The sequence below is a fragment of the Arvicanthis niloticus genome, chromosome 13 (genome assembly GCF_011762505.2).
Source record: "Arvicanthis niloticus isolate mArvNil1 chromosome 13, mArvNil1.pat.X, whole genome shotgun sequence".
NCBI classification, from domain to species: Eukaryota; Metazoa; Chordata; class Mammalia; order Rodentia; family Muridae; genus Arvicanthis; species Arvicanthis niloticus.
Genome location: NC_047670.1, coordinates 42,165,605 through 42,188,025, shown reverse-complemented (window position 1 = coordinate 42,188,025; position 22,421 = coordinate 42,165,605). Strand labels below are relative to the sequence as shown.

Genomic DNA, 22,421 nt, shown 5'->3' with positions numbered 1-22,421 from the left:
ATGGCAACTAGCATGACATAAAAATGTAAACCAATTCATGTCCACTTCTGCAAAAATGACTGTAATGCTTTTCTTACAGTATTCAAGGGGAAAAGCCTGAACTTTTCACCCTGCCACAAGGACCCTTGGTGACTCAGCACAGACCCCACTCCAGCTCTCTCAAACGAGTTCTGTAGTGAAATGGCATGTTTGCCTGCACTCAGTGTATCACTAAAGAAAACAAAGATCTCTGCCTTTACTCTGGGGCGAGACAACAGGCAGAGTAAATGTGAAATGTGCTTAGAATATCGCACAAGAGGTACCTGGATTAAAAAAAAGAAAGAAAGAAAGAAAGCTGGGAGAGAATCAGGGCAGGGCTATAGGGATACAGTTACAAACAAGAGATTGCAGTCTCAGCAGCATTTGTGAAAGATGAGAGACTGAGCAGCAGAGATCCCTGAAGGAGAGGGTTATCTGGATACAGAACAGAAGCTTGTTTTCTGGGTTCAAAAGCCAGGACAATGCTCTGTATATCTTCCCTTATAGTATGAGGAGCCTAGAAAGTGAACAAGTAAACAAGGAGGCCCACAGGCAAACAGGATGAGAGCAGAAAGTGATGGGAGGCTTCTTCAGTCCAGCAGAATAATATGAAGACACTGGAGCTTGAGATTACTCAGTTCTTCTAACCCTAGTCCCGGCCTTATAGTTCTCATTAGTCTCATTATGGAAACAAAGGGTAGAGCATATCATACTATGCATTCAGTTCACTCAGTAAATTCTTTCACCTAGATGCTTCCATGGCCATCTCTGTGTCCAGTACTTGCCCTCATCAGACTGTTAAGACCAGGCCTGGTCACCTGACTTTCATGTTCACTCATGATTGCTCAGGGGAAAGGTACTGCCTGTGATTCACCCTGCAGCCTACAGCCCCCAGTGCAGTGACTGACCTACCCATTTATCAGAGATGTGAGCTAACATAAGGATGCATGCCAGCTCTACTGACTGCCTCTGGGTCTGCCTAACTCTAAATCCAAAACCCTCTACCTGACAATGGGTTGACTCTAAAGTAGGATGTTGGTTATAAAGCACAATCACAAATGGCTTGATACCTTTCTTGTGAGCCTGTGTCTCATCTCCATGAGACACATCTCCTTCCCACCAATGCTTAGCATGGTATGTGACACCAGGACACTTCTGAGGTGTAGGTCATTAATTGGAGCCTTGGCCATCATATATAAAGCATAATTATCCTGACATGACTGCACTAGGGAAGTACTTATAGGGTTTCTACTGAATAGCCACAGGCTAGACCAGCTTCTAGCCATTCTAACCACAATGTGTGCCAGAAGTAGACTTCTTCCCACCGGAGTCAACAACAGACACTCCTACCTTTCCAGGTGAATCCCAGACATTACAGAACAGAAACACATGACCCCATTCTGTTGCTGTCTTGTTAAAATTTGGGAGCCAGAGTTTTCAACAGAATTTAGATGCGATGCGTTGTTACTGTAGCAGTAAGTCTGGGGCTGTGAGTCACACAGCAACAGAACATATCAGGAGCAATCTCACGCGTATGCAACACAGCACAGCTCTTCCTTGCTGTGTTTACTGTTGCTCTCCCTTGATTGAATGTGGACTCTCGAGTTCCTGCATACTTTGAGCATAGCTACACTTTTTCTGCACCTAAAGGGATACTTGTCATGTAGCGACTGTGCAACAACTTTATTTAAAAATTAATACTAGATTTTAATATAGACACATAACCATGGGAGCAGAGAAAAAGCACCTATTAATGTCTAACCCGAACAGAGGAGGCAAAAGCTCAGAGGTTTCCAAAGACTCTGAGCTAAAGTATTCTGAATGCTCTGGAAAAGTCAGGCTGTTTCTAGAAGTTTCCCATAAGCACTTCTGCTCTTGCCCTCCCATGTCAGTTCCTTAGATGAAGAGAGACTCTTCTATGGCTTGCATGGTGTGTTTACCTCATCCTTTGCCTGGGAGATCCTAGAAACAATCAAGTGCTGTAAAAATTTCGTGAATGAGATCTAATGCATTCAAAAAAATTACAGAGCCAAATTTTGCCTGCGTGCAAGTAATACAAAACTGAGCTCTTTAATTTAGGAAGGAAGGGATCAGCTAATTAATATGCAATGTCAGCAGCCTCCTATATTTTATGGTACAAAACAGAACTGCATGTCCCCTGGCCCAGCCAATTTCCTGTTTATTATCACATTAGACCTATTCCAGGGCAGATGGAAATTTTGAAGGCCATCTCCAGACATTAAGACTGGCATAAATCTTTCAGAATTGCATATGAATACATAATACTCTTCATTAACATTTTTAGGAATTATAGTTTATATAATTTCTTGATTAAATAGGAACTATTTTACCATGTAATTCTACTCCTTCCAACTGCTAATTTGGTGTCTCCAATCTGTAGTTTTTTTGGTCTAAGTCCCTGTTAATGCGAGTCTACCTTTTAAAGCAGTGTTAGTTCAAAATTCCATACCAAGATTGCTCCTTGGTCCTTCCTCTGATCTTCCCTTTGCCTGTTTTTCCTGAGACAAAGAATGTCTCTAGTACCTATAGTGTGGTTCCTGTGCCTATCAGTCTTTGGTGTTATACTGGGAGCTTGTATTAGCATCCTGGCATCTCCATGCTACATACAGTAGATTCAAGGCATGGAATGCCTTCTAATCTGCTCAGAGCCACAAGCAGAAAGCAGAGGAGCCTGGATTTGAACTTTGGGTTCAGTTGAATAATCTGACTTTGCTGAAAAGAAAGGGGGGGCATGTGGCCTTCATAGAGCAGCTTCTGTGCACCAGGCACTGTAGTGGGCACACATCCTTTGCCATTTCATAGCTGCTTTATTAATCACTCATGCTGACTTCCATTATCATATGCCAGGGAAGTGATGCTTAGGGTTATGTCACCAATGTTAACCAGCCACGAATTAATGAAGCCAAAACTCAATATGCCCGTGTGTGTGTGTGTGTGTGTGTGTGTGTGTGTGTGTGTGTGTGTACATGCCTGTGTTGTGCCCTGGTGTTTTTTACATATCCTGTGCTTTGAAGAAATCTTTGAGCCTTGATACTTCTTAGCGTCTACAGATGTAAAATGAGTTTGCAGCATCCCCTTCTTCACCTGACAAGACAATGGGAGAACCAACTGCAGAAGAGAACCAAGAGAGCATCATTCCCATCCCCTCACCGTATACTCAGAATCTGAAACCGTAAGGACAGGCAACTTCTTCCAGGTGCTCCTTTATTTATGACTAAGTCTACATTGAGAAATCCATGTTTGAACCCCACTTCATAATGAAGACTACAGCTTATTTTTAAACCTAAACACATTCCATGAATATATATATATTTACTTATGAATATACATCCAAGTTTATCCTCAAATGTGCCAAATATGAGGGAATCAGTAAGAACAACCCCAGAGAAATTTCATAGAACAGAGTACAGATGAGCGTGAGAGCCAAGATAAATTTGGTAGCAGATGCCAACCAAATTAATATTCAAGAGGCCATGAAATGTAGCATCTATTCTTTCCCTTCCTATGGGCCTGCATCATTGCACTCCAGGATGCAGCAGCTCACTTGCCTGGCTGTCATGATTCTAGAGGCTTAGCCTGTGCTTGCTTGCAGCATGACATCCCCAACAAGAAACAGTCTAGGGTGCAGACAATACATGATGGATCAGATGTTCCTATGAGGAACGTCTTGTGTTAACATTTTCTTTATATACCTAGCATTTAGGTTTTTTTTCTTTTTAAAAATAAAATTTGTGAGTGGAAGTTCACGGGTCGGGATTAGCAAACCAATTGTCTTCATGGGACCAGTCATGAGGGCATGGGGGGGGGTCTCCTCATTCCACTGAGAGAACTTCAAAGAATAACTTTTAACAAATAACATTTTTTTTCTTAGAGAAAATGTGAATTACTTTTCATCAATGCTTTCTTCACCTGATCATAGGTCTGTGAAGTAGTGGGACAACTGTGTTTCACAAAGCTTCACTGGGGTGTCTTATTCTCGGTGGAGGTAGAGAAACAAGTAACAGACATGCGACCCTTTAACTGCCTAAGGTTGAAATGGTTTAATTTCACTTCTGGACATATTTCCCCAGCCAAAACAAGTTTTGAGAACAAACCCAGCATCAGTCTGGAGCATACCTCTCATACACATGGGGAAATGTGTGTTTTATGAAAAATAACTGTTCTGATTTTCAGTCCATAATAGGTTGGGTTAAAAGTGAAAAAGAAATTTGATGCACAAGCATTATAGAAGCACGCGGGGATCCTGTTGTGACAATTTGTCCCTTTTCTACTGTGAAAGAAACCATGACTGGGTATCCCATGGTCAAGTTTGGAGACAAACATGGTCTGATATATGAGTCTGTCACCTATAGGGAGGAAGGTGTCCATGGGTATATTTTACTTTCTTCTTGTGTGTCAAATGCATGCTGGACACTAACAATCAGTTATTTAGTACAGCATCTATCCCTGTGGTGTGCAGAATTGTTTGGGAGCTACAACATGAGAGGATTCTCCTCCTGAGCAGAAATTCATCCACAGTTTGACGTCTGCAAAGAATAGTGCGATACAGAGAGACCATAATGATATATAATATTTTCATGGATTCATTTCAAGATTTTTTATATTTTTTGACACAAAAATTAATAGGATAAACACTTTATGGGGACAAAAAACTAAAGAGGAAGAAGAAATTCACAGCATATGTAAGCAAACACTTGAAGTGTTACTCTCAGAAGACAGCTTGGGGCCAAGGTAGGAAGTGCTCATCATAGTTTCGAGGGCCTTCCCCAGAACAGGTGGTGTGAAGGGTGTGGCCCTGTGTATGAACAAATGAGGAAGAACAGACAATAAGACCTCTGCTTTCCCAGAGGCTGGGACCAAGCATTTTCTCCTCTTTTGCAAAGTTCCTTTCCTCCCACTTGGTGGTTCTCTTTTTCTTCACCTGTTGCGACAATTTATAAACTGCTCCCTCTTGTGGCAGGTGTTGTACATAGCGCTTTAAATAAGCTGCACTTGCTAGCTATCTGCCTAGTCCCTTGAAGACAATTGGTTTGGTAATCCCGACCCGTGAACTTCCACTCACAAATTTTATTTTTAAAAAGAAAAAAAAACTAAATGCTAGGTATATAAAGAAAATGTTAACACAAGATAAAGAGATATGTCTTTGAGGAAGAAAGATGTTCTTTTCGTATTCTTTTTTTTTTTTTTTCATGTTCAATCTGTAGCATCAAAGAACAAAACCAAGACACAGGTAAATTCTGACTAATCCAGTATCCTGCATATTAAGTTATCACATCCTTCATTAACCTTCCGAAGAAGTCAGTTATTACCACGGAGATGGCATATAACACAGGCTAATAACAACAAGAAGAAATGAGATGCAGAGACAACTGATGGGTAGGACAGCAAAGAGAAGGTGACCCAAGGGACCAATGTGAGAACTGGTAATAAGGACTTTGAGTCTCTGTTGGCTTTGAGCCACAGCACAGCCTACTAGAGGTGGGTGTTTTCCAGTTTCCATAATGAGAAAACAGGCAGAGATTCCCTAAGGCCACTTAGAAAGAAATGGGGCTGGTAACGAAACCTAAGAACTTTAAACACAAAAGCCTATGCCATCACTGGCTTCCCAGGAAACACCTGAATTGCATTATTTTTGTGATATTTATATTAACTGGGGAATTTTGTTTCTATGTGGAGACTTTTCAAATATTGGTGACACGATCCTCTGGGTTCTGGAGAAAAGCAGAGATTAGAATCCCTCCTTAGTAACTGCTTTGAGATCGTATAATGCACATACATCCAGAACGCACCTCCAGTTCACATCTGCTTCATAGGGTGGGTGTGACAATGAAGTGAGCCTGGCCACAGAAGGTCTCCAGTGCACAGTGTGCAGATGCATCACTCACTCCACAAAAGAATCTGAGGGTTCGGGGGTAATGACCTTCTGAACCTTTCTAGAGATATTTATGCAGAATGAAAAGGTCTTGGCTAGACACAAAACTAGGTTAACATTTGATAGCTTAGATTGATGACCCCTGGCTGAAACTTGAGATCATTGAAGCAAGATGATGCCATTAGCCAAAATGGGTCTCATCCCTGATTCATACACTGAAGTCTAAGCACCTTGGACCTGGAATATAATCATATGTGTACATATGGCCTATTAAAGAGGCAACTTATGAGCCAGCAAGGCGGCATCATGGGGGGAGGGGGATAAATGAGATTTCTGTGCAGTTCTGGAGACCTGAGTTCGATGTTCAGAACCCAAATAAAGGCTAAAGGAAAAAATTAACTCTGCAAAGTCTTCTCGGAATGTGCACTCTCCCCATTCCACACTACACACACACACACACACACACACACACACACACACACACACACACAAATTTAAAAATATTTAAAGAGGCAACTGAGTCAAAATGAGGTTGTCAAGGTGGACTCTAGTCTGATTTGACTAATGTAAGAATAGAAAATTTGAATAGGCAGAAAGAACCAGAGATGCACACATGGCCCAAAACCAAGTGGGGAGACCATAAACAGGATGTCATTTTCCTGAAAGCCATGGAGAGCAGCCTCTGCAGGCCCCGGCATGTGGATGTCACCCTTCTGCTTCCAGGACTCTGAGAAAGCCCATTTTTGCGGCTTAGATCAGCCAGGCTGGGGTGTTTTGTCACAGTAATCTCAGCAAACTAAAGTCTACAATCAGCATTCTATAAATACAAATAGAAAACACTTCAGTTCCTTATGTGTGTATCATAATATACAGCCGAGGTATTATATAAAATGTGGGTCAGTGTTATAAAAGATGAATCAATATTGGGCTTGGCACCCAAAAGTTCTCTTCTAAATTGGATGTAGTATTAATAACTGTGTGTGGTAGTAAAAACTATGAATGCATAATAGACATGGTTTTTGTCAGTTACTAGGTATTAAGTCCATGTGGCAAGTATAACAGGAGTTAACTCTCTTAATACTGACATATCTTTTCAGTATTCCTACTTTACAGGGGAGGTTGAGATGGATCATTTAACCTGCCCATCAGGTTTTGGAGGAAGGGTAGAATTCCTTCTCAGATCAGGTTGTTTCAAAAACTTGACTTCTTCTGTCCATCATTGTGTATCCACAACCTTCTGTCCCACTATTAAAATGCACCCACTCTTAGCTTCCTCTCTAGAGCGAATTTTTCAAGAGAATTGAAGACCTAGAATTCAATGTCTTACATGCCTGTGACTTACTAGGGTACAAGGAACCCCTTACAGCCAGAGTATGTCCAAGGAGAGCTTTTCCAGGCAGGATCATGGTGGGTTTTTTTTCTTAACACTAAGCCTGTGTCTGGGGAGTGAGGTGAGGAGGCACCAAATTCTGCTGTCTATAAAAGTGTCCAGTAGGCAAAAGAGACGAAAAAAACCTGTCTTGGACGTCTCTCTTTCAAATACACTGAATATTCAAATACAGGTATGTTTGCTTGAGTGACCATGCAACTCTCACAAGCAGACTCAGGGTAAGGCATTCCTCAACTCAGATACAGGGGCTCATTAGCAGGAAAATGGAAGTGGGTAATTGGAATATGTAAGTGACATAGACAAATAGGGATTTTAACAATCAAGACTCAGAGAAGAGGCTCTTTGCTTAGTGAAAGAAAGTTCTGCAGACTGCTCAGGGAGCCAATTACTGGAGCCATAGGAGGGTCAAGGAACCTAGTCAGGAGGAAGAAGTGCTATGGCACTGGGTGGGCTCATTTCCATTTTTAATGTGTCAAATGATTCTCTATTTTCTCTTGGTAGACGTACATCATCACCACCACGTTCACTAACACCATAACCTCCACCATATGCAGCTGACCTTCCTTCTGGGATCCCACTGCTTCTTCCTGGTCCTTAGGGCCTCTCAGCTGGGCTTAGCTTTGTAGTTGGCCTCACTGAATTAGTTTTCCCACTCCAAACTATCCTCCAGCCATTGGCCCTTTCTTGAATGACTGAGACTGGATCACACCTGTTTATGTCTGGGGCACCTCAAAGTCACTGTTCACATCTATAGTATATTCATGAGCCTGTACTATGAGGTCCCTGTTCTGTTAAAGCTCACCTCCAATTAGTTCCCTCATTATTGCTGGAAATTTTATACTCTGACTCACCTCCAAGTGTTTGCTTGTGCCAAATTCCTACCTGGTCCAGTATGTTCTACGAGCTCTATGCTATGGTTAAAAGCACAGACAGAGGAATAAGATAGTCCAGGTTTGATTTCTGCAGCCGTTGTTTTTCAGCCGTGTAACTTTGAACCAGGTATCTAACATCTCTGTCTCATTTAATTTGTGGTTAATATGGAGATCAGTAAGCATGATGCTGATCCCCTAATTGTTAGATGGATTCAATGAAATTATCTCTGTAAAACACTCAGCCCAAGTGACAGGTATACAGTAGGCACTCAGCAAATGATGACTGTAGTGGGTGGTGGTGGTAATGGTGGAGGTTATGGGGGTGGTGGACGTGATGGTGATGATGAACATCTACCAGGAGTTGGGGCATTAAAAAGCAATGATGACACACATGGCAAAGTGCTTTGCATTTGTATATCTCATTTTTACAACTAATATTGAATTTCTCACTGAGTCTTTTTACTATTTCTCCTACTTCCTATAGATGGAGAGCAATGAATGACCCAGAAATAAGTAAATGCTCACTGAAAGGATGAATAAATGACTTCATCCAGTGTATAGATTATTTTGCTTAACCTACATATTTAAAGGAAAAACAGCAAAGCCACTATTAATAAACATGGAAAATTACTTTAATTTTATCACCTAAGTAAATTATTTTAATTAAGGTTAATGTAATAATTTTAATTACAAGGCAAGGGAAATTCTTCTTATTGCCATATGGACTGAAAGTGAGTACCACCTATCCTAGAGCTCATTCGTTCTTTTAGTGCCTAACTGACGCTGCTTTCCTTTTATGCTATTCCTTGGAGCAATGCTGTTATCACAGGTGCACAGCCTAGAGATGGGATGTGGACCAAGATGAATAGGCTGGATAGAATATTGTCCAACTGTGTAGGTGAGGAAACTGAGGTAGGATTTGGGTCCAGTGAATTATCACAGAGCTAGGGCTATCTCACCCCCAATGATGTACTTCCTCTAGTGAGGTTCTATATTCTAAAAATCCCATAACATCCCTAAACAATGCCAACATATGGTGGGAAAGTGTTCAAGTGCATGAGTTTATGGAGGGTAGTTGTCGTTTGACCACCATGCCCCATGTCTCCCTTAAGCAAGAAGTACTCTACATGGATTCAAAGATACATGTTTTCCTCATTCCTCTTGGAGGTGATTAATACCTAGGTACAGAATACTCATCTAGGGAGTAGTGTGATTGAGGAGTGAATTTGTGTGTTATTATTCGATGATGACTAAGTAAACACATTCCAAAGTGTGTGGATAGGACATTAGCAGGAGACTCCTGCGCAGAAGATTCCATTCTCTAGAGAGAGATGTGTCTCTTTCCCACTCCTGCTCCTGGAAGTAAGGTTCAGTTTATTCACTTTGATGGCTAGCTCCTTTTCAGGGAAAGAAGAAAGGCTCAGTGTTGTTCTTTGTCACTTACATTCTGTGGTTGCTTTGGCAGTTATAACTGCCAGAATATTAACAGTGTCTGTGGTAACAAGATGACAACTTGTGATCATTGCACTTTGGCTCATCTGTGCTTTATATTCCCCCCTAAACTACTTTACAGTGTGTGTGTGTGTGTGTGTGTGTGTGTGTGTAGCAAACAATGGAAATAGATTTAAAATTAGTCTGCAATAATAACATATTTTTTGGGAAATGAGGTAAGAGGGCAGCCAGAAATACATGTGCCCATGGACATGAACCTTTGCCCTGCTCATTTGACTATAGTCCTAGTAACCATGTCCAGAGAGTCATCCCACCACTTGATGTTTGTAATCCAAAGCAAAACTTCTGGAAAAAAAAAAAAAAGCCAGCGGTTGTTAGAAAAACTTTGGTTCTCTGCCTTACTGTTCATTTCTAGGAACCACATTTTCTGGCACCTGAATAGTACATCTATATATGAGATAAAAATTAGAAAAAATAACGGCCAAGTTTGATGTTATAGATTTTTTGTACTGAAAGAATTCATGAGTTAGAAGTCCCACATATTTCTGTATGAAGATAGGGTAGAACCTTTAAGGTGTGTGGTCTATTGGAATGTCATTAGGTCACTGGTGGAACTACCCTGGGGGGGGGGGTGCAGAAAATGAAGATAAACCTTGTGGAACATTTGTTTCCTTCATCTGGAATGTTGTTGCAGAATGGTCACTGTCATGGTTTGTAGATGCTGGGCCCAGGGAGTGGCACTATTCGAAGGTGTGGCCCTGTTTGAGTAGGTGTGGCCTTTTTGGAGTTGGTATGGCACTGTGGGTGTAAGTTTTAAGGCCCTCATCCTAGCTGCCTGGAAGACAATGTTCTGCTAGCAGCCTTCAGATGAAGATGTAGAACTCTCAGATCCTCCTGTACCATGCCTACCTGGATGCTGCCATGTTTCTAGCGTAATGATAATGGACTGAACCACTGAACCTGCAAGCCAGCTCCAATTAAATGTTGTCCTTATAAGAGTTGCCTTGCTCATGGTGTCTGTTCACAGCAGTAAAACACTAATTAAGACAGACACTCCCACTCTTAGCTTCCTGTCTTGTAATATGGTCTCCAGATCAGGTATGAATCCAGTGACTTGCCCAAAGGTGAGAAACTTAATGTCGCAGGATTTTAGTTCTCTCCATTCTGTCCTTCAAGTTACTTTACTATGCTGACATCACATATCTATTACTTACTGGCTGAATTTTCTCACCCATGAATGAAAAAAGTCCCCCTGCCATTGTGCTGCCTATCATCCATCTTGCAGTATCACAGCCAGTGGAGTCTATGGGTTGAATGCGAATATGCTTCATAGGCTCAAATGTATAAAACTTGGTGCCCAGTAGGTGGCACTGTTTGGGGAAATTGCAGAACCTTTGGGAGGTGGAGTCTTGCTGGAGGACACATGCCACTGGAGATAGATATGCTTTGGAAGTTTAAAGCCTCAGCTACATACTGTTCTTGGTCTCTAATTACTGTTTGCATTTGATTAATGCTTGCATGTTGTCAGCTTTCTGATCCTGCTACGATGCCTGTTGCAATGTAGTTCTTACTCGATGGACTCTTATTTCTGTGTAAATGTAAGCCTGAATAAACCCTTCCTTCTCCATGTTGCTTCTGGTCTTAGTGTTTTAATACAGCAACTAAAGCAGAATCCTGATTCCTATACTCAAGGCTGAACTGATGAACTCACCCTATTGGTTCTGTCTTCCAAAATGAAATCTGAACTTTTGCCAACAGCAATAAGCTTAAAGAAATCTTTTCTTTACATAGTTCCCCGTTTTTGATATTTTGTTAGACCAGAGAAACTGGACTAATAAGAAAATCAAAAGTATTTAAAAAGAAAGAGATGGCAACTTTGAGGACTAGCAAGAGACTGGAATTTTAATATCATAGGCCATCCTCAAAAGCAGAGGATACTAGAATGTTTTGTTGTTTGAACTATAACTCAGGCTTTTTTTTTGATACAATGTCACTGTTTATCTTGCTATTATGTCCCATCAGCATATCAGGATCCCAGGGACTTTAGGGATATAGGACATGTGGTTCCCTTTAGCTAAAATCTGTACTGTGTTGTGATTACATGGTCCCTCAAATGGCACTTGCACATTGTGCCTTTTATGACATTTCTAAAACTCTCTGTTAGAAATCTGAACAGCATTCTCCATTGGATTATAAAACCATTGAAATAAATCAATGTTCCAGACTCAGCTACCTGGCAGTTTCTCTACTCTTAGGTTTAATTGGATCAGAGTCATAACTTTTGATATTGAGTTTGCTTCATCCTTTATGAGAGGCACATCGATGGCCTTTGTGTCTCCACCAAAACTCCTCATGTACTGGAAAGTCAAGGTACCATTAAAAAAAAAAAAAAAAACAAATATTTTGTTAAATGCCTAGTAATAAATTCCTAGGCTTCTATCCTTGTTTCATTCCTATTGATATGATAAAACAGTAACAAAAAGCACCTAGCAGAAGGAAGAGTTTATCTCATTTTATAGGTTGCAGTCCATCATTGAGGGAAGCCAAAGCAGGAGCTTGATGTGGGAACCATTGGAGAAATTCTGCTTACTCCAAGTTTGCCCTCAGTGACTTTTCTTAAAACAGCACAGGACCACCTGACTAGGGATAGCGCTGCCCACAGTGGGATGAGTATTCCTACACTGATTAACACCCAAGATGTCCACAGATATGCCCCCAGGCCAATCTGATGGCAGTAATTCCACAATTGAGGTTGGCTCTTCCCAGATGAGTCATGGGGACAATCAAGACCAGTTAGCTTTTTTTTTTTTTTTTCTATGCCCTTTTCTGTATAACCTGAGGTTCATCTTGTATATTTATTTAGCGAGGCTTTTTGAACACAATGTAAATGCACTGGTCTTAATTTGAAATTACTAAGCCTTACTAAGCACAGAGACTTTCCCAATTCAACAAAAACCAAAACCACTACAATGTTCACATAAAGACATATGCTGACTCTGTGCTGGTGGCTTGACCCTGCTCCTTTGCCCTTCACTTACTTATGCTTTATTTGAGAATGGAGAGGCTATCCCAGGACCTTTGACATTGTTCATTTATCCATTATTCACTTAGGCTTTGAGAATGAAGGGTCTATCCTGGAACGTATCTACTTCTATGATGCTTAGGTCTTGATCTTATTTAGTGTGCATATTTGCCACTCTTCTCATCACTGTGACAGAAGATCTGATTAAAAAAAAAAAAACCTAAGGGGGGAAAGATGTCGTTCAGGTCTTTTCTTTAGACGGTTCAGTTCATAGTTGCATGGCCCCATGTGTCTGGGCAAAACATCATAGTAATAGGGTAATAGGAGCATGTGGAGTTAGAATTCTGACTTAACGGTAGACAGGAAGCACACAGAGGTACAGAAACGAGTGATGAATGGAATGCATCATGAACTCATTCCCCAGGGATGTACTTCCTCCAGTTAGGTCTCCTCTCCTCCTAAGTGTAGTATGACAGACCCACCAAATGGGGGCCATGTGTGCAATGAACAAATCTGTGGGAGACGCACAAAAGTCAAACCACCACGACCAAACAACAGAAATAAGTAAGCAAAATATAAACACAGTAGCTTTAGGTAGCGTCAAACGCTGGAAATGCAAATAGGCAAATAATAAAATAGGAAGGGATTGAGGAGGAAGGGCAATTTTCAAAACGCTGCTTCTATATAAGGACAGATTGTTTTGTGAGTGTTTGGCATTGAATTGGATCAGAAAGGGTATTATTATGAACTATTGGAGGCTGGGTGACTTGCAAAGAAAAGAGGTTTGTTTGGGCTATGATTTTGTCCATAGACAAGGGCCTGGATCTTGAAATAGTCTTCTTAAGCTGTAAGACCTGGAGGGCCACATTGCAACTCATGGCAAGAGAAAGAGAAGATGTGAACTGTAGTCTCTCTCTCTCTCTCTCTCTCTCTCTCTCTCTCTCTCTCTCTCTCTCTCTCTCTCTCTCTCTCTCTCTCTCTCCAAAAGCTTCTTTCTGTTATGGTGGCCTCATGCTGTTGTCTTTTTAAATCCCGATTGGATCCCGAACACCAGAGGTTGATTAACTTAATTTTCCACTCTGTGAATATTTCACAGTGGGGATCAAATCTCAACACACACATCCCTGGGCGATACACTCAACCTGTCTATGGCACAGGCACATGTGTCTGGCGAGGGATGAATGGTGAAGGATCTGATCGGAAGGCTAGTAGGACCTGTTGCTGTCTGTGTGTGTGAGGACGCTTTCAATGCAGACAATCCCCTTTCCTTTAGCCTGTTCTCTCCAGGATTTTTTTTTCTGACTTGTTTGTCTGTTTCAACTCATTCTGGATCACTAATTTACTTATAAAGAAGCAGGGGTACCCTGCTCTGAACTAGATCAGGTCACATAGCCCATTTAAGATGCATGCCTCCCATCTAACCAATAAATACCTTTCTCTATTGAAGATGGGCACAAATCTTCCAGTTCTCTGCTTCATTCTCATACTACAATCAGCTCCTAGGAAAAAGATTCTAACTCAACAAGCAGCTTATTTCTCTGGCAACCCCACACAATCAACACTCTTCTAGAGAACCTTCTGAGGCTCCTCCCTTCCCTGTCCTTCTCTGACCTCTCCTTACCCCCCTCCCCCCCCCCACACACAGGAGCTCACTGTGGTGGTTTGAATATCCTTGGCCCAGTAGTGGCACTATTTGGGGGTGTGAACATGTTGAAGTAGGTGTGTCACTGTGTAGGTAGGCTTTGGGACACCCCTCCTAGCTACTAGGAATATAGACCTCTCAGCTCCTCCTGCATCATGCCTGCCTGGAGGCTGCCATGCTCCTGCCTTGATGATAATAGACTGAACCTCTGAATTTATAAGCCAGCCCCAATTAGGTGTTGTCCTTACAAGAGTTGCCTTGATCATGTTGTCTGTTCACAGCAGTAAAACACACCCACTCTTCAGCTTCTCTTTGGTCTTGCTCATCCAACTTTCCCAACCAGGCACCGGCTTTTCCCCTGTAGACTAAGGCTGGATTCCCAAACTTGTTCATAGCTATCTTGTCCTCTCTGCCTGACAGTCAGGAGGGAAGACTGGGCGGTAAGGAGCCATGGTACCCTAGGGCAAGAGGCAGAGGCGAGCTTTCCCTAACCTACCTGCCTTTGGTGGGTGATAGGGCATCTGCCCTCTGTCAACGGTGCCAATACTGCCCAGATTGCTTCCTCGGCCATCAGCAAACCTGAGCCACGTTTCTCCTCCACACTGCTGTCTAGAAGGCTCTTCTGGGCATTGTCATAACTGTTCCCACCTTGCCAGCTTAAGATGTCACCTCCTCAGTGGGACCTCCCAGGACCAGCTCCCCAAATCAGAGTCCGATGGCTCCTGTGACTCAATTTTCATAGTAGGAATAATTTGACTCATAATTGCTTTAGTTCTGATCTTCTATCTGTCACTCAAGTTTTATGAATTCAAGGGTTTCAACCCTTTGGTGGACAGCAGTACCCTGTCGCAGGCGATACTCACTGCCATGGATTCAATATTTTCCCCGAAGGATCCTAACGTGATCAGAGGGCATGACTGGCTTGCCTACAGCAGGATTTAGGAGCCAGGCAGAAATTAGGGTACTGATTCTGGTGTTCATAAGCGTTTCTCAGCTGTCTTCTCATCTATACGTACAAGGGGATACCCCAAAACTACCAGAAGCAGGAACCCCCAGGAGCCCTGAACAGGAGCATTGCCATCACTGAGCCAGTAGGTGAGGTGTGAGCATGTCTAACCCAGCAATTTAGATTTTTACCTGCAAAGGCAAGCAGAGGAGGTGGAGGGTGGAAACTGAACATAAAGCTGCAGCCTCAGCCTCTACCCACTCCCTTTTATTTTCTCCTCTCGCCCAGGGGAAACCCCAACGCCCACGGGGTCTGTGGAGCTCCTGCTTCCCAGCCTCAGGATTCATGACCCAGCAGAAGCAGCAGTAGAGGCCTCACAGCCCCGGTGATGCCGGTCCTCAAGGCTGTCTTGGGTAGGGGGGCGGAGGGGAGAGGCGGGGCGCCGCCTGGGCCTCCCGCAACCAAGGGGAGGGACGATGGAGCCCCACCCCTGCGAAGGAGGGAGGAAACCAGAAAGCGCTGCGGGTGGTGAGCGCTCCGCCCGGGCGCGCCTGCTTCTGCTGCTGCTACTGCCGCTGCAGCGGGGCTAGGGCTAGAGCAGCGGGCTGGGCGCAGGCGGGAGTGGGGAGGAGGGAGGAGGAGGCGGCGGCGCGTGTGCCAGGCGGGCGGGCGGGCGGGAGGGCGGCTGGCAGAGGGCTTGTAAATAAACTGCGATGCTGTCTCGGGCTCGCCGGCCCGGGTGCCGCCGTCGCCGCCGCCTCCCTGGAGCTTCGGTGCCAGGCTCCCGCCGTCGCGCGCCCTAGCGCCACCGCGCCAGCCTCGCGCGCCCTCGCCGGGCTCCCGGTGGACCCCGGCTTCCCGCTCCCCTCAGGGTCCCACAGGGGACCTGCTCGGGATGTGACCCCTTGACTCCACATCTGACCTCCCCTGCCCCCCGGGAGGCCCGCCTTTGCCTGCTTTTGGGGGGGTGGGCGGGGGGGAGGCGCGCGGATCATGGCATTGGAGTTCCCGGGCTTGCAGCCGCCGCCGCCGCCTCGTCAACGTACCCCAAGCGCTCCTTCTTCCGGGAGCAGCAGCAGAGAAGGCGAAGCGCCCGGAGGGGGCGAGGCAGATGGGGCTCAAGGCTCGCAGGGCGGCGGGGGCGGCCGGCGGGGGCGGCGGCGAAGGGGGCGGCGGAGGTGGCGGGGCCGCTAACCCCGCTGGAGGGGATTCAGCGGTAGCCGGCGACGAGGAGCGGAAAGTGGGGTTGGCGCCAGGAGACGTGGAGCAAGTCACCTTGGCGCTAGGGGCCGGAGCCGACAAAGACGGGACCCTGCTGCTGGAGGGCGGTGGCCGCGAAGAGGGGCAAAGGAGGACCCCGCAGGGCATCGGGCTCCTGGCAAAGACACCCCTGAGCCGCCCAGTCAAGAGGAACAACGCCAAGTACCGGCGCATCCAAACTTTGATCTATGACGCCTTGGAGAGACCGCGGGGCTGGGCGCTGCTCTACCACGCGCTTGTGTGAGTACCTGGCCGCTCGAGGCGCTCCTTGGCGGCCGTGCACCTTGGGGTTCGGGCCGGGGCTGGAGCTAAGGAAGTGTTTGTATCTTTGGCCACTCAGAAGCGCTCTCTGGCTTGGGTTGGGAGTGGAGGGACACCAGTCTGGCCTTAGCCCGCGGTTCTCTGCGGTGTGACTGAGTGCTCCTGGTGCCTGGGACATCAGGCTTGAATGCACCAAGCGTGGTTTACAAGCTGACTTGAAAATTTGAACTGGCGAGTGCTCGCAGGTGCGCGTTTTATAGTAATTCTGGGATGTTGACAAGGAAGCTTAAAAGAATTGGATGATATTACTAAGGAAGCAGTTGAGTCGGACGAAAACGGTCCTTTCGTAAGCACCGGTACTTCTTGGGGTGGATAGCTTACAATCGCCACTCAATCGCCACTCAACTCTGGGTTATGTGATATAACCCAGAGTTGAGGGTAGTAGTGATGCACACCGCCCATAGTGGTGTACATATGCCTGTGTACGTGTGTTACATGAATGTGCTATCCTTCCTTGGGTTGGATGCTGATGTCAAAAGGAATGGGGTTTGCTCTAACTGGGGTCTTAGACAGGCTAAACTGCAGGTCTTTGTGCTCTTTTAATAAAATGAATAGAAGAATAGAAAAGGGGCGGGATTTCCAAGCTTAGTCCAAAGGGCTTTTAGTAGAGCCAGAGGTAGGGTGAAGCTATGTAATGCGGAACATCTCTATGGTTTGGATTCAACATCCCATAGTTTAGGTTCTACTATTTCTGTAGGTACAATTGTTGCCCATCTATTGGCTTGGCTGACCAGGGCATTGGACACCCGAGAGTCCCAGTGGGAAGTTTGTCCCCAGGGACTCCTCTAGAAAAAATCTCTATGCTAGTCCAGAAGGTAAATGCTAGGCCAGAAGGAAAATGGAACTCCAGATGTACTGACTCCTTGTATGCAAAGGATACAATGCACACACCCGTATTTAAGGAGGATGAGAGGGCACTAGCAAAGGGATTCCTCACCCAGGACTGGAATCCTGAGTATCACAACACATGAGATGTGTGTGACAGGGCATTTCTTGCTACCAGCTGCTTCCTAGCTTTGGCTTAGGAAGCTGTGTGGTTGTCAGGATTTGGGTAGGAAATAGATTATGACCTTGACCCTTCCATTTAAGGTAGTTGTTTTCCCTCCTGTTGACCCTTAACTGACAAAGAGGGAAGAAGTCAGGGAATGTCTTCTGTTTGTTAAGTACCTGCCTGTCTTTTAAGGTTGGAAGAGCATTTCCTGGTTTGGCCAGCAGGTGGGGCATCCACACAGGACCTTAGCTTTGTGCAACAGGTTACAAAAGCCTTGAGAGAATGCAGCCCTGAAAACTCAGGAAGCAGCGAGAATAAGGATGACGTACCTTGCCAGGGAATTGGATTTTGGTTGGTCAAGTCTTTGATCTCTGTGTATTCGCAGGAAGTGTTTGACCCGAAGCTTAACATTTGTTGCTTTTTCATAGTGAAATGAAATTTAACTGGCACCATTCTTCGATCTCTAGAACGATGTTCAAATTAAAATGAAATAAGTGCTGGGGTATATATAGTTTTAAAAAAATTATCTGAGTGCAGATCCCATGTCCTTTTGTGTAAAGTTGGGTTCAGTGTGTATTTAATGGCTTTGGAACCTGGGGTTTTATTGCAGCTTCAGATTCCTTCTTTCTTCTCCTCCCACCTTTTCTAGCTGGAGCCTGAAGCCTTGCCTTGCCCAGTCTGCAGAGACAATAGATAAAGCCTATTACAGAAACAGCTACAATGTTATTTTACTGTATATTTGTTCATATCTTAGAAATCAGTTTGTAAGTGTCAAACCTATAGCCGGAGTTTCCCAGAGAAGACCCAGGAGAGCTTAAGACCAGTAGAAGTGTCAGACATATACAAATTGTGATTAATTCTCTCACGTGACCACAATGAGGTAATGGTTGTAACTTATGCTTCCTGGATGAAAATTTGACAACTGCAAGAGAGAAAACCAGTTGTCGAGCATTGCAGGGATAATGGTTCTAAACCTCACATCTGGCTCTCTTGCCGAACTGCACTTAGATCCCATTTCTGACCCTTGGGGCATCTTTTCTGAGCATTGCTGGGTGCCCATTGCCCATTGGTAATGCAAGGCTCTTGATAATCAGTTTTTCTAGCTCAAGTAGGAAATCAAACCGGGATCCAATCAGAACCCAGGAGCCACTGTTAGGGAAACGTGAGGTAGGCTGGGCTGGGGCTAGGATGTGTGGCTTCTGATAAAAGACGTGCTTTATAGGGAAGCTCATCTTGGGTTGGATTTGGATTCCTAATACTCAGACAAGCTTTATTACATCCTTCCTCGAGCTCGGGAGGAGCCCGGGCAAGGGAACACAGCTGAATCTTCATTGATGATTCAGGATTTTGCAGGATTTTAAGATTCAGACAGTGAAGTGCCCATTATCTTGTGCTGGGCTGTGGCTAATGGCAGGAGGGGACCAAGAAATTCGTTTGCTCATGAGCTCACAGTTCAGTGTGCTCTCTTTCTTCTGTAAACTAACCAAGCCTGTCAAGTGAGGTTTCTTTCTCTCCTCTGTCCTAAATATAAAAGTGAAGATCAATCATTTCTCCCATCTTGCTTCCTATGCCTCAAAGGCCGGTCCCCTGCTCCTAGCTGTTCACCTTCACCTTGATACAGTGCTGGCTTCACTTTCTCTAGGAACCTTTTACCAGACTTCCATCTTGTTGGGCTCAAGTTGCTCCCTGTCTCCTTTAGCCATAGAATTACGTGAGCTGCTTTGAGCTGATGGGCTTGCTTCTCTGTCCCATGATTCCAAAAGCTTCTTGAGAGTGAAAGTAGAATGTATTTTTTTTTTATTATTCTTTTCATTCTCAATCCCTGGAAGAGCATAGAACCCATGATAGATACTTAGTGAGCATTTGCTGTGTAGAGACATCGCAGAATTCTCTCAGGATTCTAGTTAATCAAGACTTTGCTGTAACAGCTTCACTGCTACAACAGCGACAGCAGTAAGTAGATGCAGTCAGCACCACAGGGTTTTAAGAGGAGAATAGTCCTTGGAAATGTTGGGCTTTGGGGTTGGGGGGTGGGATGGACAAGGTGGAACTCGTGAAAACCTCACCGCAGCCCTGTCTTTGACTAAGGCAAACTTTGATATTACAGGAAACATGCTGGGTTCTGAGTTTGCATTTATGGCTTTGCAGGCACTACGTAGGAATGAACTGGAAGCTGAGGATGGTGCTAATGCCCCAATGAAGAGTGGTCCCCACGCTTAAGTTAGCAATTATGAATATAATAAGCCAACCTTAGGTACTGGGTATCCAGTTGATACTGAATAAAGATCTACTTAGAAGTCACATATACCTGATATTGTCACTGTCCTGAGCCTGTTAGTGGAGAGAGGCTGTCTTCATCTTGGCATTGGTGCTAACTTGGCACTCTGAAGGCATCCTGTTGCCCTGGCCATGTCTTTGCAGCCAGCTGGGTATTGTCCCTTACCACCTGTTAGCAGACCAAAGGGAAAATATCTGGAAAAACACCTGGTGCTGTTTTCTAAGGGAGGCTGGCTTCAAGCATCTGACAGGCAGGGCTGGTTGCTTAGAGCCATTTCTCCAGCCCCTTCCCTGAACAGAAAGGACCTGGTTGGTGGCCTTAGCCTGAAGAGTTTACACAGGAGTTGATGGAAAACACCTACATATGTAAATAAAGAGATTTGACAAATACTTCTTCTTTTGTATCTCCTCCCCATCAATCATGTATAATCTACCACCTTTTCTCCCCGACTCCCATCAAATCCACACACAATTTACTCTATGACAATCTCACTTCATTTTTCTCTTTATTGTCTGATTTCCTTACCTTCCTTCTTGCTCTTTTCTTAGGACATTTTCAAGCTTCTTGAGTTGCATTAAGGGGTAGGTAAGGTGATAGTTTCAATAGCCAATAGTATTTTGTTGTTTATTTTTGAGATTTCATTTTAATCACAATGTTTCTCCTTTCCCTTTCCTGTTTCCAAACTCTCCCATAGGCCCCTTCCTGCTCACCTTCAAATCCATGACCTCCTCGTTCATCAATTGTTATTACATGCCATATATGTCTGTGTATATACATATGTATTCCTAAGTATAACCTGTCTAGTCTGTATAGAGATACTTCTATGTATGCTTTTGAGATTGACCATTTGGAACTGGTTAATCAACTGATGTACTCTTCCCTGGGGAACTACGTCTCCCGCTCCACTCAGTAGCCTGTAGTTCTGCTGTAGGGTTAAGGCCTCATGGACTTTCCCTCATTTAGTTTGTCATATTTGTTGGTAACCAAACATGCAGTAATTACAGGCATCTTCCTCAGTTGAGTCTTTGAAGCCAAGCTGAGAATCTTTGGATAAATAGAATGTGTTTTCTTAGATTGCTGCATCCTCTGTGTGGACCATGCCACCATTATCAGCATCAGGCTTTGTCCTCTGATGGCTGATATGTGATGCAAAGGGTTCTACAACTTGGTATACTCACTTGCTTGTTTCTGGGCTTTTAAACCAAGCCCTCCAAAAGTTCCAGGCCTTGTGCCTGTTGATGGAGATGAGTTGCAGGTCTCTGCTTCCAAGATGATGTCTTGAAGGCTATGTTCATTATGAGAGAAACACTATCCCTCACTGGCAGAAGGTAGAAGGTGGAAGGACCAATCACATGACACTTCTTTTATAAGGGTGTGAATTTTACTGACAAGGGTAGGAACTTTTATGACATCATCATTTGTTAAGGGTTCCACCCCTTGACACTATCACAGGGGCCATGAAGTTTCAACACCAGACCTTCAAAGCATAGCATCATGAATTTGTAGCCTTGTGGGCTGGAACAACTCATTTAGTCCCCAAAGTGTTAGAAGCCTTACTAATGTTTTCTTCAAATAACAAATTGCCTGACAACCCAAGAACATGGTTGATTCTCTATGCAATCTGTGGATAATGAATAATTCCTTACACTTACAGAGCGTCCTATTCCTAGGCTCTGGTGTTGGCTTCCTCCTGCTCAAGACCTCAGGCCTTGTGCTTCTTTCTTTCCTTTCCCTTTCCTCCTTCAAGAGTCAGATTAAATTATTGGAAACCCAGAAGAGCACAGCCACATTTTAAAGTAGCTAACTGGGGTATTAGTAACACCACATCTTCATTTCATTTTTGTAGTTGATGCTGTCACATCCTGGGCTTCACCGCCATCTGTTCAATGTCAGGGTACCTCACTTACTGATTCAGTCACCATGACACTAAGAGTAGGCACCTCCTCACAGATGCTCAGGTCTGGTTCTCTGGAGTCAGAGTTGTGCCAGAGGAGCTGGCAAACCAAGGGCTTCTTTGTCAATTTGTCACCAGGGTTTAAGTTCATTTCTTTCTGTTGTTTTCTTGGATACCTGGGGTGAAATCTTATCCGACAAGACTTAGAGTCCTGAGTTCTGTTTCAATGGGAAAACACTTAGTGCTATCAAATTTTGCATTTCTATTCATTTTCATCAACCCCAGCCCCCATTTTGCACTTTATTTCATCCTACATAGATCCATTAGAGATGCTTTTCCTCTTGGCGATGCCAGTTAAATCAACAAACAAACACACAAAACCAGACAAGACTTCCTTCAATGATACACCGTAAGAAGTAAGGTGAAATGAATATGTTCCTCC

The 22,421-nt window shown here is 44.1% G+C and overlaps 1 protein-coding gene across 1 annotated transcript in view; it reads left to right on the top strand.

The window, feature by feature from the left end:
* Positions 1-16,213: 16,213 nt before the first annotated feature.
* The window catches only part of Kcnq3 (potassium voltage-gated channel subfamily Q member 3), a 288,668-nt gene continuing 282,460 nt past the window's right edge, over positions 16,214-22,421 (top strand). Inside the window, exon 1 of the mRNA XM_034517557.2 lies at positions 16,214-16,735. Coding sequence (XP_034373448.2) covers positions 16,347-16,735 — 389 coding nt within the window. The 5' untranslated portion in view covers positions 16,214-16,346. The remainder of the gene's footprint in view (positions 16,736-22,421) is intronic.